This window comes from Gambusia affinis, linkage group LG16 (genome assembly GCF_019740435.1).
Source record: "Gambusia affinis linkage group LG16, SWU_Gaff_1.0, whole genome shotgun sequence".
Classification (NCBI taxonomy): Eukaryota; Metazoa; Chordata; class Actinopteri; order Cyprinodontiformes; family Poeciliidae; genus Gambusia; species Gambusia affinis.
The window spans coordinates 2,254,372-2,272,392 of NC_057883.1; the positions used below are offsets into that span (position 1 = coordinate 2,254,372).

The 18,021-nt window shown below is 41.9% G+C and overlaps 1 protein-coding gene across 4 annotated transcripts in view; it reads left to right on the forward strand.

Moving 5' to 3' along the window:
- kiaa0586 (KIAA0586 ortholog) overlaps window positions 1-18,021 on the forward strand; it is a 41,095-nt gene that overhangs the window by 12,842 nt on the left and 10,232 nt on the right. For 2 of the 4 annotated variants that reach the window (XM_044142695.1, XM_044142698.1), the window contains exons 8-23: window positions 5,295-5,451; window positions 5,856-6,412; window positions 7,060-7,132; window positions 7,930-8,121; window positions 8,213-8,420; window positions 8,506-8,667; window positions 9,879-9,979; window positions 11,058-11,201; window positions 12,122-12,265; window positions 12,755-12,939; window positions 13,024-13,148; window positions 13,879-14,066; window positions 14,142-14,295; window positions 15,062-15,212; window positions 15,311-15,558; window positions 17,014-17,066. In XM_044142695.1, the coding sequence (XP_043998630.1) occupies window positions 5,295-5,451; window positions 5,856-6,412; window positions 7,060-7,132; window positions 7,930-8,121; window positions 8,213-8,420; window positions 8,506-8,667; window positions 9,879-9,979; window positions 11,058-11,201; window positions 12,122-12,265; window positions 12,755-12,939; window positions 13,024-13,148; window positions 13,879-14,066; window positions 14,142-14,295; window positions 15,062-15,212; window positions 15,311-15,558; window positions 17,014-17,066 (2,842 nt within the window). The remainder of the gene's footprint in view (window positions 1-5,294; window positions 5,452-5,855; window positions 6,413-7,059; window positions 7,133-7,929; window positions 8,122-8,212; window positions 8,421-8,505; window positions 8,668-9,878; window positions 9,980-11,057; window positions 11,202-12,121; window positions 12,266-12,754; window positions 12,940-13,023; window positions 13,149-13,878; window positions 14,067-14,141; window positions 14,296-15,061; window positions 15,213-15,310; window positions 15,559-17,013; window positions 17,067-18,021) is intronic. The other 2 variants (XM_044142697.1, XM_044142696.1) reach the window with 2 other exon arrangements.

Here is an 18,021-nt window from a genome sequence, read left to right on the forward strand (position 1 = left end):
AGATTCAATATGTTTAAATACTGAAGGAGCAATTTCACAAATGGGTGTTATCCATTGAATCATTTTATTCTTTCACCACACTGTTTCTTTATGAAGTCACATAAATATAAAGCCCTCTGAGCTGTTGTTAGTTACTCAACTGGGTAACCAATCAAGCTGAGACTTTCCCTCACACAAGGGCTTTTAAAAATCAAAGGAGGTGGGGAGCAGAACTCGACTCTGCCGAGTTCCACATTATGGCTGAAATTTTTGTCAGACGCCCCCATTTTATCTTTTTTTTTTTTTTTTTTTTTGTCACATGAATTTGTATTAACATTTACAGTGAATACCAACATGTAAAAATAGTCCCACTTATTCATAAAAAATGTCTTGTAGTCTGAGAATGAAGGTCATTTCTTCCACCACATCCATTTCCTGACACCAATTTGAGTGGACTAAACACTGGCGGCATTAAGAGTTCTCCTTTCTGTCATCTGAAGAAAATACTCTTTTCTGAAGTCCAGTTCTGGCTTTGCATATTCACTTTTGCGAGTCTGTTAATGGCAAGAAATGATGTGCATTATGTGACACAACGACCCCCCAACAGGTTTTTGTCTTAAAGCCTGTTGGTGGAAATAACTCAGTGGAATTAACTTTCTCTCAGTTATTTCCACTAACAAGAAGTCCCTGCTGTATCCCACCACTGAGCTGGGAAGCCAGCTAACCCCTGACTGATATGGAGCTGTTCCTACCTTGGTTGGTTTTGAAATGGTGGAACAGCAATGGGTTGACTTGAACCCTCCTAAGAAAACACAGATATGATGAGAAAGAATCGAAAGTGCTATGAAATAGTATTTATCCCCTCTCTGATTTCTGTTGGTTTTTGCTTCTCTCGTCACACTTTGATGTTCCTGACAAAAAAGGAAATACTATCAAGCAAAGATAACTTCCGTAAATACAAACTTTAAATTTTCAGATGATGATTTTAACATTTCTAGAGTACAGAGCCCAAGAACCACCAGGAGTACACATCCTACAGCTGGAGAACCACTGTTTATAAGAGTACATGTTTTTTATTAGTTGTAGTTTTTTTCTTGAAGAGACATAATTATGCAGAACGGTCACTGTTATAGAACAATCATTAGTATAAAAAATAGTTTAAAGCAGCAGAAAAGCTATTCAACAGTTATTCATCTCCTATTCTACATTCATCAATAATTATCTTGCTTGTTACAAAGATATTTAAGGTAATGAAATTTGTATTTTTTTTTTTTTTGACAGCAGGACTCTGCTGTAAACTGAAGCATCCATACAAATAAATCTCTGGAAGGGTTCTTCCCAGGAATATTAAAACAGTTCGCACACGACTCAGTGCCTGCGCATTAGCATGCAGGCTATGAGCTGAAGCACTGAGCCAAGGGCACCTTAACTATCAGTTGCTACACACAGTTCAGGTGAATTGTTGCTCAGAAAGAAAGATCCGCAATGCAGCTGGAAGCAGCACAGCCAGGCCTGCTGCTGTTATTCTGCTGTACTGTACTCCAGTATCACTGATCCTGTTGCAGTTTAGTGAAGAACTGAGACTCCAGGCTCCTCTGGTCTGTGGCTGTGATGCAGCAAGGCATTTCCCTCTGAAACTCAAGACGTAATATAAAAACCTGGCTTCAGTTCAGCCGTCATGTGATTGGTTGATGAGGTGTCTAATGTGATGGTTTTCAGTTTGCTGGCTCAGCGATTCTGTCGCACAAAGTCTCCATGCTGCACTCTTTCTTCCTGTCTGGACGCAGATTGAGCCTCTTTGAGACCTGCTCACTTCCTGTCAGCTGAACATGTTCTTCTCTCTGAGCCGTCGATCTGAGGTGGAGATGGTTGGACTGATGAGGAAAGTCAGAGTAAATGCAGACACACGATTGTTATGTATTCAGACAGCCTTCAAAATTCTAAATTCAAAAATACTTTACTGGTCCCAGAGGGAAATTCAATATTGTTGTAATTCATGTTAATTCAACATTCTTCAAAGAGTCATTGGCTGATTTCTGCTGCATATTAATTCCATACCTATAAACAGGAGAGAAAGACAGGATAGTGTCTTAACATATGACTTTGAATGGCTCGTTCAAGTTCGTTGACTGTTGATGGAAAACGGTGTTGTTGATATTACCGTGGAGATGGAGAGCTTTAGCATACAGTTCTTCTTACTATAATCTGTCTCCTTTCCTGACTGTACATCCCTGCAGTTTTCACCCCTCCTCCTCTGTTGCTGTGGAGGAAGATGTGGTTGCCATGGTTACAACTTCCTGACTGCAAACGTAATTTATTCAGGAATGTGCGGCGGAAATTGGGAGGCAGAGAATGCATTGTGTATAATCTGAGCTGAGCTGATTTATTACAGCAAAAGCAGTGATGAATAAAACGTGTTTCTGGCGGTCGGCGGTGTCAGTGAAGCTACTCAGCCAGCCGCTGATTCTTCCCCACAGACTCCTCTTTTTAAAACATTTTTTTTCTAAGCAGCAACATCTTTTGCCAAGCGTCCCCCCCGCACCCTTACACACACACACACACACGTACGCTCACACACACACGTACACATTCCTTCACCCAGAGACTCAGCTGTGTCCCCTCCCCCTCGTGATGTGATCACATTCCTCTGAATGTTTATAACTGACGAATGAAGCATTTCTGAGTCTGACCTTTTGTCCTTGATCAGCATGGCTCTCACCAACATACATGACGTTTACCTGCTTTGCTTTCTATTTTTACCTCCTCTGTAAACACATAGATAGATTACACATTTCAAACTCATCCACCACTGAATCTCAACCAAAAAAAACAAAGCAAAACAAAAAAAAATCACCACGCAGCACAAACACTCCAAGTCGTGGCCAAAAAAAGCTGAAATAAGCCGTTTATTTTTAATCTGCGCTTTCAACGCTGGGGAAGAAATTAGAAATATTACAGTTTGTGCTGTGCATCATTACCAGGTTCTAAGTAGATCTTCAAAATGGAAGACGAAGAAGAAACAGGAGCTAGAGACAAAACATAGCGGGCAATTTGTTGAAGACAATGAGGATGAAATTGCAGGTTATGAGGCTCCATCACTGCCAAGGTCAGATGCTGTAGGCCAACTATTTTGCATTTCTTAAATGTAAAAGTGGTACATAAAAAAAATTAAAAAAAAGTAATTAGTGCTGAGTTGGAGGATCAAACGGGCTTTGTGTAAAGATACAGACTCATCTAAATGAAAGCCTTTACTGAATGGTCATGTGATGCTTCTGTGAGAGAAGGGCTTGAAGAACAAAAACACCTTGTGAAACCAGGTATCCTACCACACTACAAACTGGATTTTAGGCTTTGCAATAACAAGGAATTCCAACTGGAGAGCTTTTTGCTCCAGAGCGATGGAGCAGGTATCAAACCACAGCGGGTTATATGGAGATGTTGTAACGGGCATCTCAGCGAGTTACAGTTCTAGTCTGATGACTTGAACCTCAATGAGGAAAACACTGCAGATCTCCAGGCCTGTCTGACAATGGACCTGTTTCAGTTTCCTTCATGCAGAGATCTTCACTGTGGAGCAACCAACCTGGTGTTGCTGGAAGACTCTCATCTAAACAAGGTTTTGAAGTGATTAACAAGAACTAAGATGTGCTCTAATAGTCAATAACACATTCGAACTCATCTAGGTAAGTATTATGATGCCCAAGGAAAAAGGAAAGCTGAGTTTCTTTGCTTGACACAATCACTCTAAGTGATTTTGTTATAATTTTTTTTAATAAAAACCTTTTTGTTATTGTAGTGTTTTAGACTGAAAAGAAGCGGGAACTTTCTGGAATGTTAAACTGTCCTGGCAACAATTTCATATTTGGATTTAATAATTTTGTTGAGCAGGGTTTCCTTTGTGATACATCTTCTTCAGGATGGACAAAGCCTGAGATCTTCTGCAGCATTTGTCCCCTGAAGAAGCAAACTGTTAAACATTCTTCTGGCTTTAATGTTTTTGCCCCATGTCAGGTGATTATACTACACATATTTATCCTTTTAATGTTTGCTGCATAATCTTGCCAAAGCACTTCCTTGTGAGCCTTCTTCAGATCAGTCTTAGAAAGGTTAATGCAAACCAGGTCAGAGGGGGCAGCCCAGACGGGGGGAGCATGAGACTGTAAATAAACGGCTTTCCCTTTGTGAACAGCGGCTGCTGTCCTCCACCAGTTGTGTTGCTTAGCAACAGCAGAGGCAGACCGTCTTCAACAGCTGTTTGGGATCATTCTGAGCAGCTTTATGACAGAGCAGGAGGTCGGAGCGGCAGCCATTTTATCCCCACTCATCTTACAGCTGCAGGCAGAGAACTGTTCACGTCTTGCTTTCACACAATGGATTCTCAGACTCTAACCTTTAAATACCTACCACTGCTTGTGTTTACCCCGAATCTGCAGTGAGACATAGCTGATAGAAGAATGTGTTTGTTTAGAAGCTTTTGTCCGATGCTCCTCTCCGTCTCGTGAAATGGAAAACTCAACCCAAGTCACCCAACTGTAGTTTGAGTCTTGTGTGAAATGCTGTAGATGTTGAAGGTGTCTTGTGTCAGACCAGAAGCTGAGACTAAAGTCAAAACCTTTCTGGCACAACCATCAGGCCCTGCTGTCATTATGACATCTGTCTGATTTGACTCAGAAACCCAGCAGAACCCTGTCTCTATGTCTCTATGTCTCTACAGCCAAGTGGCAACTTCAAAAATCCCAGAGACATTGTTTTGAACTGCAAGAAGTATAGTTGATACAAACCTGAGTATTATGTCTTTCAAGCAATTATTCAAACATTAAAATTTGGCATCAGTAATTTAAATAAAGGAAGTAACTTTTAAAAAAAAATGTCACAAAAAAACAATGCATGTATTTTTTTTCCCCATCTTTCTTTCCATTTCCACAATATCAGTGGAGATGGTCAAAGTACAACCTACTGGCCAAAAGCAGTGGGTAAGATAAATGTTGTACACGTCAATGTTGTTCTAAATGCTGGAGACATAATCTGGGAGTGGAAACAATGTATATTATTAAGTGTTACAGATCACCAGGCCTGTCTGACAAAGGACTGGACAATATTTAAATCAACTTTCTAATGGATTTATGAGGTCTCTTTAAGAAAATTGTGTTTACCTTTAATCTGCGCTGTAGTTTATAGATTCAGTTAAAACATACAGTCACTTGCCTGTCATTTAGATGAATAGATACTATATTTACATCAACAACTTAAAGCAATATAGAACGGGTGTGTGCAACAGGTTCTTTTATTTCTTGCTGTTTTTATCTTTGCTTCAGGAGCAACCTGTATCTCCAGCAGCGTCCAGCTGATCCTGTGGCTGAAAGCGTTCATCTTCAGTCTTTAGCAAAGGACACTCAGGAAGCGGTAAGGAGAGCCAGTGAAATGCTAAAGCAGATGGAGTGTCTGAAGACAGAGATAAAGATGCTGCTGACTGTGAGTAGTCAATATAACTCCACTTTCAAGATTGTAGTAGAAACAGGTAGAAAGGTAACAGTTCTACTTTGTCAGCTAATGTAACATAATCTGTAAAATTACATTGAGAATTAATGAAATGTTTTATTCAGCTGATTTTAGAAGACTCACTTCAGAGCAGTGGACGTCAAGGGCCAAAGTCCTGTAACTTTTAGATGTTTCTTGTCCAACACGCTTGAATTAAATGGTAAAACTCTACAGAGCTCTGCTAATGAGCTAATACTGGAGCCAGGTGTGCTGAACCAGAGAGGCATCTAAACGTTGCAGGAGACCGGCCCCTTGAGAACTGGAGTTTGAGACTTCTGGTTCAGGCTAAGAGATAATTTTTCCAGTGTTGAGTGTGTGAACCACTTTCGTTCATTCAGCAGCAAGAAGATTCCCCAGGCTGCCTCCAGGCCCAACAAAGCCAACCTGAGCCCCTACAGAGCAGATCCAAGCCAAAGGAAGTCCACGTTCAGTTCCATGAAAACCAGCACTACCAGTCAAACCCTGTTCAACACCAGACCAGGCCAAGCAGTCTTCAACCAACCGACCATCAAAACACTCACCCCCCTTTTCAGGCTTCCCATGCCCCACACAGACAGTCACAGGAGAACATGGGTCCACAACTGCAGTCCCAATGTAATCAGAACCTGATGCCCATTACCACATCGCCCCAAGCTGGGCCCTTATTAACTCACCACAGCCTCGCCCAGGAAGTCCAGGGTCCATCTAGCCAGAGTTTTCAAGCCCATTCCCATCAGTCCCAGTTTTCGCTGCTCCAAAGGAAACCTGGTGGCTCCTCTACGCTGGAGGAGGCGGGCCAGGTTCTCCGCCAGGCTCGGAGACGGAAGAAAGTTCTGGAGAACAACCTGGAAGCTCTGCTGAAGGCCAACCATGGAGAAATCCTACACTGCCAACTGGAAGCCTTGGCTGCTAACAGGTGATGAATGTTTACATAGCTAATGCTAATAGTAGCTTGGTGTGAGCACATACACATTCCCACTGGTGTAACCTGGAGGAGGGGCTGGTCACTGGTGCCTGTCTTCAGGTGTCAATGGACCAGTCACTGTCCATGCCAGGGCAACACAGGAGACTAAACAAACAACCCCCATTCAAAGGGCAACTCAGAGAAGCTAATTAAGCTAAAATACACGTTTTCACACTGTGGGAAAAAGCCAGAGTACCTGGAGAGAACCCACACATGCACGGGGAGAACATCCACTCCTGCTGGATTCAAACCCAAGACCTTCTTCACCACGCTGCCTCATGTATGATGATGTGTTGAGGTTTGAGTTTGATGTTGTTGACCTGCCAGGAGGAGACTCTACATAGAGCTAGAATGATAGACCCAGTAGAAGTGTAAAAGGCAAGATCAGAACAAGTTACTAGCAGGTTATATGTAGACATATTGAAAATAACAAACATTTATTTTCTCATTAAAATTGTAGTAAAAATAAAAACAATATTTCAAAATGTAAAAGTAATCATATTTTTTCCAGCTGTTTTGTCAATTACTTCATGGCTAACACTGTGATCAGTCAGAGACTGAAACCTTTGAAGGAGTAAAGCCACTTTTGTCGCCTGCAGAGACCTAACTGAAGAGGTGCGGATAAAGAAGACAGTGGATGCCTGGATCAACACTTTAACCACAGAGGTTCAGGTAAACGTTCAGAAATCCAGGATCAGTCCTGCTCTGCATAATTTGCATCTATGTTGTGTTTCTTTTTTCTCATTGGTTTGCAGAGCCTCAAGACTTGCATTTTTTTTTTCTCACATTTTTCATTGTGCAACCACATAAACCGCATGTTTATGTGACAAAACAACACAAACGATGCATGCCTGGGACGTGAATAGAAGGCTGCCATTTTAGTTTCAGGGTATCAGGTTCACTGAATCCCAATGCATGCCACACTTTTGTGAAACATTTTTGAAAGTTATCGTTTTCCTTCTGCTTCACGGTTATGCATTACTTTCCGTTAGTCAATATTGCGTCTCGGTCTGTCATGATGACAAATTTTGCTGGCCGATAAATTGTCCCAGATGTTTTTGCGATAAACGACAATATTATTATGTTGAGACCATTTTCAAGTAATATAATGGTGATGACAAAATAATGCAAGAACACATTCTCAAAGATTAATAAACTTTAAATTCTAATAAAAATTTTACATTGGGCCCAGAAGACATTTTAAATGTAGAAAATAAATAAACAAAACAACGGAAACAGCAAGTTAAATGAATTATGAAGTTTGTGTCAACAAAATTGCCCTTCAAAAAAATGGAAGACTTTTGTTATCTAGTTTTTGGTAGAAAGAGAGAGAAGAAGAAATTAAAACTCACAAAAATGGAAGTTATTGATCTTGTTTTAATTTATCATGCGATTAACTAATTTATTGCTTATAGCAACAGGCCTATTAAGATCCTGATGAGGTTTTCTAAGCTGTCTTCTTTCTTCAGACTCAGGGTCATCCTCCCCCTCCTCAGGGTGCCATGCCTCCTCTGGATGCCGGTCATTGCAGAGCAGCAAATGCAACAAAGCCACAGCAGAGGGCTGCAGGAAGGGGCAAGCCAGTGAGCATGCCCAGAAGAATGACTAATCAGCCAGTGATGGGAAGAGGAGGCAGAGGCCAGACTGCTGCACACAGAATGGTCATCCCAGATTCTGCTGGCAGTGCTACAGGTTCTTTTGGTCAGTGAAGTCCAGGCGATAACTTTATCATTGGTTTGTGTGTGACTGCAGGAGGCAGAGCCTGCTGGAGTCTCAGGTAACCTGATGGGCAGCCAGCAAAACGACATGGATGGAGAGCTTTATCTGACTCGTTTGTACGGCAGACTCCCTCACGAAGGTCTGAGGCGAACCCTGAAGAAGAGCCCATACCCTCGTTTTAGCTCTCCTGTGTCTCCTCTCGGCAGGAAACAGCACCCTCGACTGGTGGAAAGCATCAGAGGTCAGGAGATTCATCCAGTCACTCATGTTCATCTGTGGAGGCAGTTCCTTTTCCTGATTGGCTTGTGGTCTGTGTCTCCTGGCAGGTGTAAGGCTGAAGTCCTGTAAGACTCAGACCGGTTTCGCTCCGGTCCTCAGTTTGTCAGTGGGACAAGCTTCCCAACACTCCCACTTATCCTTACACCACTCTGCTCGACCCGTGGTGAACAGTGCAGAGCGCTCCACTGCTGCCAGGGCAATCCCACTGCGTCAGTAAACCACTGGACATCTACACTCTGAGCACAGTTACTATTATTCATGCTGCTGTCAATCCATCCATCCATCTGTCTGTCTGTCCAGCCAGCTGAGTTTTGTATTTACAACCTGTCTTTAGTTTAAATTTATACAGTAAACTCATATTTAGTTTTTATCAAAGGATTAACTCTGGCAGAATGGTCATGAAAGCTGTGTAGGTTTAGTTTTTGTTTCTTTTTTAAGTGCAACAATAGTTGTGTGACTCCGTGCCTGGCTCTTAAATGTAAGCCTCACCAGAATTTTCTTTCAGAAATCTTCTGCCCTCAGTAGCAGTGATGCCAGCTGAGGGAATAATGCATTGTTGTATGCATTGGAGATTGTTTTTGGTCGTATTTTTGAGATGGAGAAAATGTGGCTCGCGCTCATCTGTTCTCTTCTCTGGCAGGAGTTTCTACTGCATTAGTCTCATGGTCTGATAGTGGCTTGGTTGTGACAAACTAGTCTTGAGAACACATAGACGCTACAACACAAGCAGGTACCTCACCAGATCTGTCCTACTGGGAAGGAAAGACTGGTGGGGTTGTGTGTAAAAGATTCCAGTGCACTGAGGTTGGAACCTTTAAGTGGTTTAAATGACGTTGCCAAAGGAATTTGTTTTAAGATGAATTGTTATTAGTGTGGTCCTAGCAAGTTCTTTTTTCTCCAGCACTCTGGACCTTTTCGTCATGTCTTATGGTGTTTGGTAATTAGCTTTAAACAAACACAAAAGCTGCCACTGAATCAGTTAAAGTGGAGTTATACTGTTGCTCTGCTGTCTTTGGCAAGTTGTAAAATAAAATAAATCTAACCTGAAGGCCACCAAGAACACACAACCAAACCCATTCCTTCAAAATAAAAGATGAAGCCAAGTTCAAGAAGCAAAGCATGAAAAGCTGAGTAGACGTCACCATCCTCAGGTTGTATTCGCCGTACATTGTGTCCAATGTTGCTTCAGTTCATTGGGATTTGAAGACATTTAAATTTGCATGAAAAAATATACTTTGGCTTGAATTAGTTCAGACATCCAGCCAGTTCAACAGGTGTGGAATTTAATTTCTCTCTTCTTCTTTTTTTTTTTTTCTTTTTAAATAGAAGAAATATTTATCTTTCATAATAAGCTTCATTGAAAGAAATAATGAAAGTAGTACAGATCTGAAAATGACATCATGCTTGTTTGCTTTTGCAGGTCTTCCCAGGTGTGAGCGTGTCCAGGACAGAGCATCAGTACTTCCTGTTCCTCTGTCCAGGAGCAAGGCGAACGTGAACGATGGAGCCAACAACCACCAGGTGAACTGCATCATAACTCTGCTCACACAGCTCAAGTTGTTTGCAACATAACATTCATCCAAACGCTTCAGTGCAACCTGAAAAGTGTTTGTTAAAGATTCCAAGTCATTCTTCATATTCACAAGTAAAATTTTAAAGGGCTAAAGTGTTGTGGCATTTGTGCCTCATTTGGTAAATATAAACTGACTGAATGTTGCCCAAGAGCAGAAATTGTCACTCTGTCATAATTTCCACTCACTAAATGTCAGCTGTTGTTTTGTTCTTTTTGTAGGTGCAGTTATTACATTTTCACACAATTCATGTAATGGACACAAAATAAAATCTTGAAACATAAGAGAACAGAAGAAAACCCATGAAGGTGACAACCAGACACATAGCATGAGTCCAAAATGGACGTCTGGGAGAATGGAACATCACACAGAGGCTGCAGAAACTGTCTGGAGATAACAAGTAGAAAAAGTCTTCTGCTTCTGCAGAGGAAGAGGACGGAGCGTTTTGGAGCAGCTCAGCCTCTCTCCACTTGAATCTGATAGAGAAATTGTGAAGGCAGCTGAAGATTAAGGGATGGGGGATTCTAGCCCACTGTTTAACAGAAATGTTTTAATTCTGCAACATTGGACGGGCTTTGAGTAGGAACATCCTTCTTTAAGTGATACTGTGGGATCTGAACTGGATTTAACTCCAGACTTTGGCAAGGTCAAAACCTTGCCAAAGTCACTGGCTTGCCCCATCCTGAGATGCAGGATGACGTCTCAGAATGCAAACCAGTCCAGGTCTTCCACATGAAACCCACTCCTTCCTCGAAGAACAGGAAGAAATGTGGTCTATTGCTGCTGGGCAGTGTTGGAAATTGCTCCAGTTTTTTTTTTTTTTGCATAAAGCTTGGAACTCTGAAGGTGTTTTTGAAAATGCTCGATTATTTGTTCTGGGTTTACTTATCAGTTGATTCACAACAAATAATTGCTCAGTAACTAAATTTGCTTAATCTTGTTTGAGAAATACTTTAACTTCATTAGTTTTTCTTATGTTGAAAAAAATGCCTGTCTGAGTGCTCACTCTGGTGATTTGATGTTGACAGAAGCAGCAGGTGGTTGTAGAAAAGCCTCCACCTTCTCCATCACACGTCACTGAGATCAAAGCAGCAGAGCCTCTAAAAGATGACGAGGATGAAGAAAACAGCTTCCCTGGAAACAACTTCCTCTCTGTCACTGATGTCCACCAGGTAACCCCTGACATATGCAGAGAGTTAGCAGCGCCTCCATTTTTTACATTTTGAGTGTCCTGTCAGGCTGCAGTGTTGCACTCAGGATTGTTGTCTGAGTGTTGAGGTGAGACCAGACAGATTTACCTTCCCAAGTGGATTCCACAGAGGGCCCCCTGGGTCCCACAAACCCCCAATATGGGTTCCTCCACAGAGCCAGCCCCAACCAGCACACAAATACTGGACATGAGCTACCAAACACAGAATCTCCCATCCACAGGAGGGCGCAGGAGAGCTCCAACCCCAAAATGCCAATGAAAGCACAGCTGTAAAGGGCGAGTTGAATATTGATCTAAAAAGGCTCAACAACCTGATAAAAACGGCTGGTTGGTTCTGTTCTGGTTCTGTTTTGAGGGTGACTGTTTTAACTTCTGGAGGTGATGATGCAAAGAAGGGTTCTTCATAAGATTAAGAACAACCCTGATCATTCTCTTCACAAGGCTGTTTTACAAAACCAGTGTCTTCAGTCAGAGGCTTCTTCAGATTTGCTGTTATACAGACCTCTACGGGAGACCTTTCCTGACAAAATTTTAATTAATATGATTTACAACATTTGTTTTTCTCTGGGATCAATAAAGTATTTTTGAATTGAATTGAAGTGAATTGATCGCTACTGGAATTAGGAGCCACAATCCAAAAATCTGAATGATTCTGGCAAACAGAGAACGGTGGTGTGAAAAGGCCCCACAGCCCCAGTCAAATATGACGTTGATGTTATGTAATGTATTAAAAATGGGGGGTGCTGGCCAGCACAAAGTAACTTTTTTTTTTTTTTTTTTTTTTTTATCCTGCTTGAGAAATACTTTAATTTGACTATTTCCAGCTAATTTCTTGTGGGAAAAAATGTCTGAGTGCTCACTCTGGTGATTTGATGTTGACAGAAGCAGCAGGTGGTTCCAGAAAAGCCTCCATCTTCTCCATCACGTGTCATTGAGATCAAAGCAGCAGAGCCTCTAAAAGATGACGAGGATGAAGAAAACAGCTTCCCTGGAAACAACTTCCTCTCTGTCGCTGATGTCCACCAGGTAACCGCCCTCTCTTCCTGACTTATTGAGTGAATCAGCAGCGCCTCCTGCTGGACACAGATAGATTAGCACACAGCAGCATACTGTGTTTACCTTGTTAAAAGATCATGTCGGCCGGTTTGAGGTGATTTTGTCATGTTTTATAAACTCTTGTGATCATAGAATACACTACTGCAGTGAAATACCATCATCAGTTTGGTGGGAATACATCAATTCACCATGGCAACGGTTTCTTCATTATTATAAAGGAAGCTCCCAACTATAAAGCAAAATGTTCTTGGCTACATTTTTTAAATATTTCTGGGCTGATGTACATATTATTGGCTTTCTGAGACACTCTGGTAAATCACTGTGGAGAAAGTTTCTTTGCTGATCATCAGGGTGAAGGTTGTAAAACTCTGGATATCTGCTGCCACATCAGAGCAACTTCTGTTCCCTTCAGTCGCAGTGAGAAAGCTTTTCCTCTGCTCTGCATCAATGACTCTTCAGGAGGAGAACAGTGATGTGGGTGAGGAGGTGGTGGTGCTGGAGGGAGGCCCCTCCCCGGCTCCAGTGCGGTACCACACCCCGGCCTTCCCGCCTGAAGCCCCCTCCTCTCGCCGTGCCGAGATCGTGACTCCTGTGGTGGGCGGTGGCCGGACGCAGGATATCCTGGAGAACCGGCTGGTGGAGTGGTGAGGCTGGGTCTGGACTTCACTCATGCTGCTGCTACTGCTGCTGCTGTGTCTGACTCTGCTTCTGCTGCTGGTTCTGTTAAGGGTGGAGCAGCAGCTGATGTCCAGGATGATAGCTGATATGTATCGCCCTGCCCCACCTGACCCCGCCCAGAATGACTCCACTGACCAATCAGAGCTTGAGGAGCAGAGTTTCACCTCAGATATTGGTAACACTAAAAGTGTATGTGATAATGTAATAACATCGACCTTCAGAATGCAATAAAACATAAATAAAACCACATTATCTACTAAAAATTCTTGAACGCATTTTGTAATACTTTCTACAGCATTATGTAGTAACACTTTTAGATTTTGCACCGATTATTACATAATAATGTGGCACATTATGTGATGTTCTGATCCCAGTTACCTGACTGATTCCAACATCTAAGTGTGTAATGAACATTGGGACACATGAGGCTCTAAAGCCAGTCTTCATTCAGGTAGCGCCCCCTGCTGTTCAGCATTCATATTGACTGTGTAGCACTAATTGCTGGCAGGGTCATGTCTTTGCTGTCATAATGAGAAATAGTTTGTTATTCATAGATCATTTTTCATAGATCATGGTATCCATTGTTTCTTGAGTACTGAATAAGTTGTTGATCTGATAAATCTGGTAAAAGTATTTAAAAAGTACACTGGTGTCTCATTCTGAAAAAGCTACCTACACATTTTATAATGATATGCATAAAATATTATATTATTACGCACTGCAGCAGAAAGTATAACCAAATGCGTTCAAGGATTATATGACATTCTGCGTCAATTATTACATAGTTTTACATTTTGTTTTATTACATTTTGAAGGCTGATGTTATTACATAATGCGGGTTTCATGGTGAGTTTCTGTGCTGACTTGTGATGAACGTCTTGTCTCCACCCGCCGTGTGTTTGCAGTGGAAGCAGCCGGAGGTGGAGGTCTGCAGCTCTTTGTAGACGCCAACGTCTCAGTGGATTCGGCCTTGATCAGGCAGCTGGTGAACGAGGTTCTGACTGAAACCGTGGCCCAGATGCTGTCCCAGACCAGTGCAGTGGCTATGGCTCCAGAACCACAACCAGAAGCACCGCAGTCAGGAGACACAGAGGTACTAAGAACAACAGCTCCCTGAAATGATGGGAGCTGTTGTTTCACCTCCTAATGTTCCACATTTCTGCTCCAGGACAAAGTGGCTCCACTGGTCCCGACACCAGCCCCATCACCTCCACCCAGCAGGCCCCAGCTCAGCAGAGACTCCACCCCAGCAGCCACTCCTCTTCCATCTAAACCATCCAGCCCAGTTCCCCAGGACTCTCCTCAGCCAGTCACAGCTCCAGGTCTACCACCAGCAAACTTTAACAGTAATACTGATCTGATCTGATGCTTTAAGTGTGAAAGGGCCGAAGGTTTGTAGTTGACAAAAGTTAAGAAGCATAAAAACAGATGCATAAAAGCATTACACTTTTATGTTTGTGATGTTTGGAGAGAAAATGTTTAATTTTTCCAGCATCTCAGCCAGTTAATGACTTGGCATGTTGATGGCCTGTAATGGTTGTTGTGGAGCCCTGGTGACGACAGCGGGAGAAAGACTCTGTAGAGGACAGCCGTCGCTTTTCTACAGGCGATTTGGCTACAAATAAATGTATCTCAACCCCTCTTAGTTGATTGTTGGATCTTCTAGATCTTTAGAATTTTTGTTAAAGATTTTTACAGTCTCTTCAACTGGGGGTGTCACAGGATTTTACATTTCGTAGGTGTGTGTTTTTAATCAAATCATCATCTATAATCTAATTTCTGACAAATTACATTGATAAAATTTTTAAAGCCTGATTACAGGCCAGTCTGATTATGATTATTGTATAGTCTAGGTTTATAGTCTTTCTGCTCTCCTCCTGTAATCAGTTTACAGGCTTGTGTTGAAGCTGATCACACATTTGGTGTAATCTCTTTTGGATTTCCTTGTTACCCATTCCAGCCTGATTGAACCACAATGACAGCCTTTTTATCTCTATATAAGCTGATATACATGTAACATCATTCTGGTCAGGATAATACTTGATTACAATCAGGCATTAATGTACTTTCCTCCGCCTGTGACCTCAGAACCTGTACCTACGCCGGCTGCCACACCAGAACCCCAACTGCCCGACTTAAGCTCCTCTTCTGCTCATCAAGCCCCGCCCCCAGCCTCACAGGGGAACCCACAACTTTCACTGGACGAGCTGGAAGAGCTGGAGTCACAGAAACACCCTCTGTACGTGCACGCATACACACACACATACACACACACGTCAGGATGGAAGTGTTTGAGATCACGTGGCTCGTCAAACAACATCCTCTCTCCTCCATCAGGCCGCTGTCTGTAGCAGTGGAGGAGCCGGCGGTCAGCAGCCCCGCTCCTGTTCAGTCCCAGCCTCCTCAGGCAGAACCCAGTCCTGCTCCTCCTCCCAGTCATCTGGAAACCAGTAGTTCCAGCAGCAGCAGCAGCAGTTCCTGCAGCAGCAGCAGCAGCACTGTAACTGGAGAGACCGAAGCTGCACTCAAACACATCTCAGAGGGAGAGTTACTCGTCAGCGTCAACCAGCTGGCCCCTCTGACAGGTACCAGCAGCTTCTAGGGGTGATGAGGGATCTTTAAAAAGCCTGGCCTGCTGATTCCCATTTTGTCCGATACCATTGTTTTTGTCTGAGTGTCACTAAATATAGTAAGTTAGCAACAGTGGCGTCATTATTGCTACCTGTAGACATGTAGACATGACCTAATAGGTGGATCCGTCAGTCAAACCTCTATCACAGCAGAGCAGAAAAAGATGGTGGTTGAGATTTCGACGTCTGCTGAGGTAGATAAGATCAGGAGAAAAGATCAGCTTCACATGTAACTATCAGCTGGTCTCTGATCTCCCAAAATGAAGGAAATCTGCACAGATAAATCGGTGCAACCCCAGCAGCAACATCACGTCACGTTTTCTGCTACTTACGTCCAGGACCTCACCTCATAAACCAGCTGCGTCTTCCCTTTATGAAAAAAAAAGGTTTGCATTTTTTTTTTTCTAGCCATAAATAAGCTTCAGGCTCAGGCTGAATATTTGAGGACTGATGAATAAAAATAAGTTAAAATGCTGAAAGTTGTTGGGACACATTAATTCTCCATGTCCCAGAATAAATGTGACATTTATGTCCATGGTGAGAGGATGGACATACATGCTGTTGTTTTTTGTTTGTAAAAAACAAAAGATTAACCAGATATAGGGATTTTCATTTAGGAAAGAAAAATCACAAACAAATTTTCCTTTTAGATCTGAAGCGTTGCCTAACAAGTAAACCTATCAGAATGACTTTATCATACTTATAGATAATTGGGAATAAATGTAATAAAATAAACAATAATCATCAATTTATTTAATTATTGATTGGTTGATTTTTTTTTTTCTCAAAAGCAATGACAGATCTTTGTGTCCCAGCAGAGCCCTGCTCCAGATCTTTTTAATTTCCTGAGGAAAAAATGAAGCAGTTCCAGTTTTTTTCATTGCCACAAAAATGCGTCGTCACAAAATTGATGATAAATGCAAAAATCTGTTCCTTTGTTGTGACAGTTGTGTCTAAAATTGAAGTGTTCTCCTCTGCACATCCTGTGCAGTGATGAGCTGCTGCTCTGCTCCTCTACTTGACAGCTTCATGCTGTCACTGATGGTGGAAACAAGCTGATTCATCATGTTGGTCCAAGTTTCTGTCTCCTTCTAGAATGGTTCCTGTTGTCAAGCAGGAAGAATCATATTCTTTGTGTTCTGATCGTTTATGCTTTTGCTTTTGGCGGAAGATTTTACTTAAGCCTCAGAAACAGAGCGCAGAAAGAGATTAAAGGAAAGTGTGACTAATTTGTTTGTTTTCTTTTTTTAAATATTGTTTTCAAATTAGAGATTAGAAGGTGGCTCGGCAATATTTCTTATGGTTTTTGTTGTTTGTTTCATAAATCCAGTATATGGTGAAATGAGTTCTGATCCTTTTCCTGTAGCTGTGTTTCCTTGTTGCTGTAATTTTGATCTGTTTATGCTTCAGAAGAGGAGGAAGTCTGTAGCTTCTCCAGCTCGCTACATGAGGTGGAAGATATGGTGAGTAGTCGATGCCTGGACTGTGGGATCACTTCCTCCTCTGAATTCTCACTGATCAATCAATTAATCAATCAATCAATCAGTCAGTCAGAGCATGTTTCAGCAACAAAGCAGTTTAAAGTGCTTTGCATCATAAAAATGCAAAAAGACACCACACAGTCAATAACTGAGAAAACCAGTAACAAACATTATATTTCGCCGAGTATCAAAATCATCAATACACATCAAACAGTATGTTATGCTTTTTACCTCTAGCCGCCATTGGCTGTTGTGGTTTTGGTATCAGCAGTAAGACAATAACATAAAGAGTTTTTTATGATCTGCACATTTTTTTAATCAAAATTGCCCTGAAAAAGGCTGTTGTTTTCTGTTTAGAACAACAAAAACCAAACCGATCTGATCAGTTCCATCCTCCAGCCATTAGTAGAACAATATTTAGCAGCATTAGCTCTCAGCAGTCACTTTCTGCCTGACTTTCTCAGTCTCTCAACATTATTGTTGACGAATTTTGGCCCAGTCTCCTTTCCAACGTTGCTTCAGCTTCTTGAGATTTGCAGACTTGGTTCTGCACAGCTCACAAGATTTGATTCTTTCCTTTTTCAATTATTCTCTTGTGTATTTACTGCTGTTTCTGGGTCATTGTTCTGTCCATGGCTCACTTTGGTTCCATCTTTACATTTGACCCTAGAGTTCATAGTCAGGTCAATAATGTCTCCAACGTGCCTGTTTGTGCTGATATGCATCAAACATCATGATATCCATGATGAATCTTACAGACAGTAGGGCTGCATGACAACAGGAAAATATGTAATTAACATATGAACAGTATGCATGAATATGTAATTCAATACCACTGCTGATTATTGCTAATGACATTGATAATGCATATTTTCCACAACTCTTTTCATTCTTTTTGTATCACGATTCATCCACCATTCGTTGTGAGCGTTAGCAT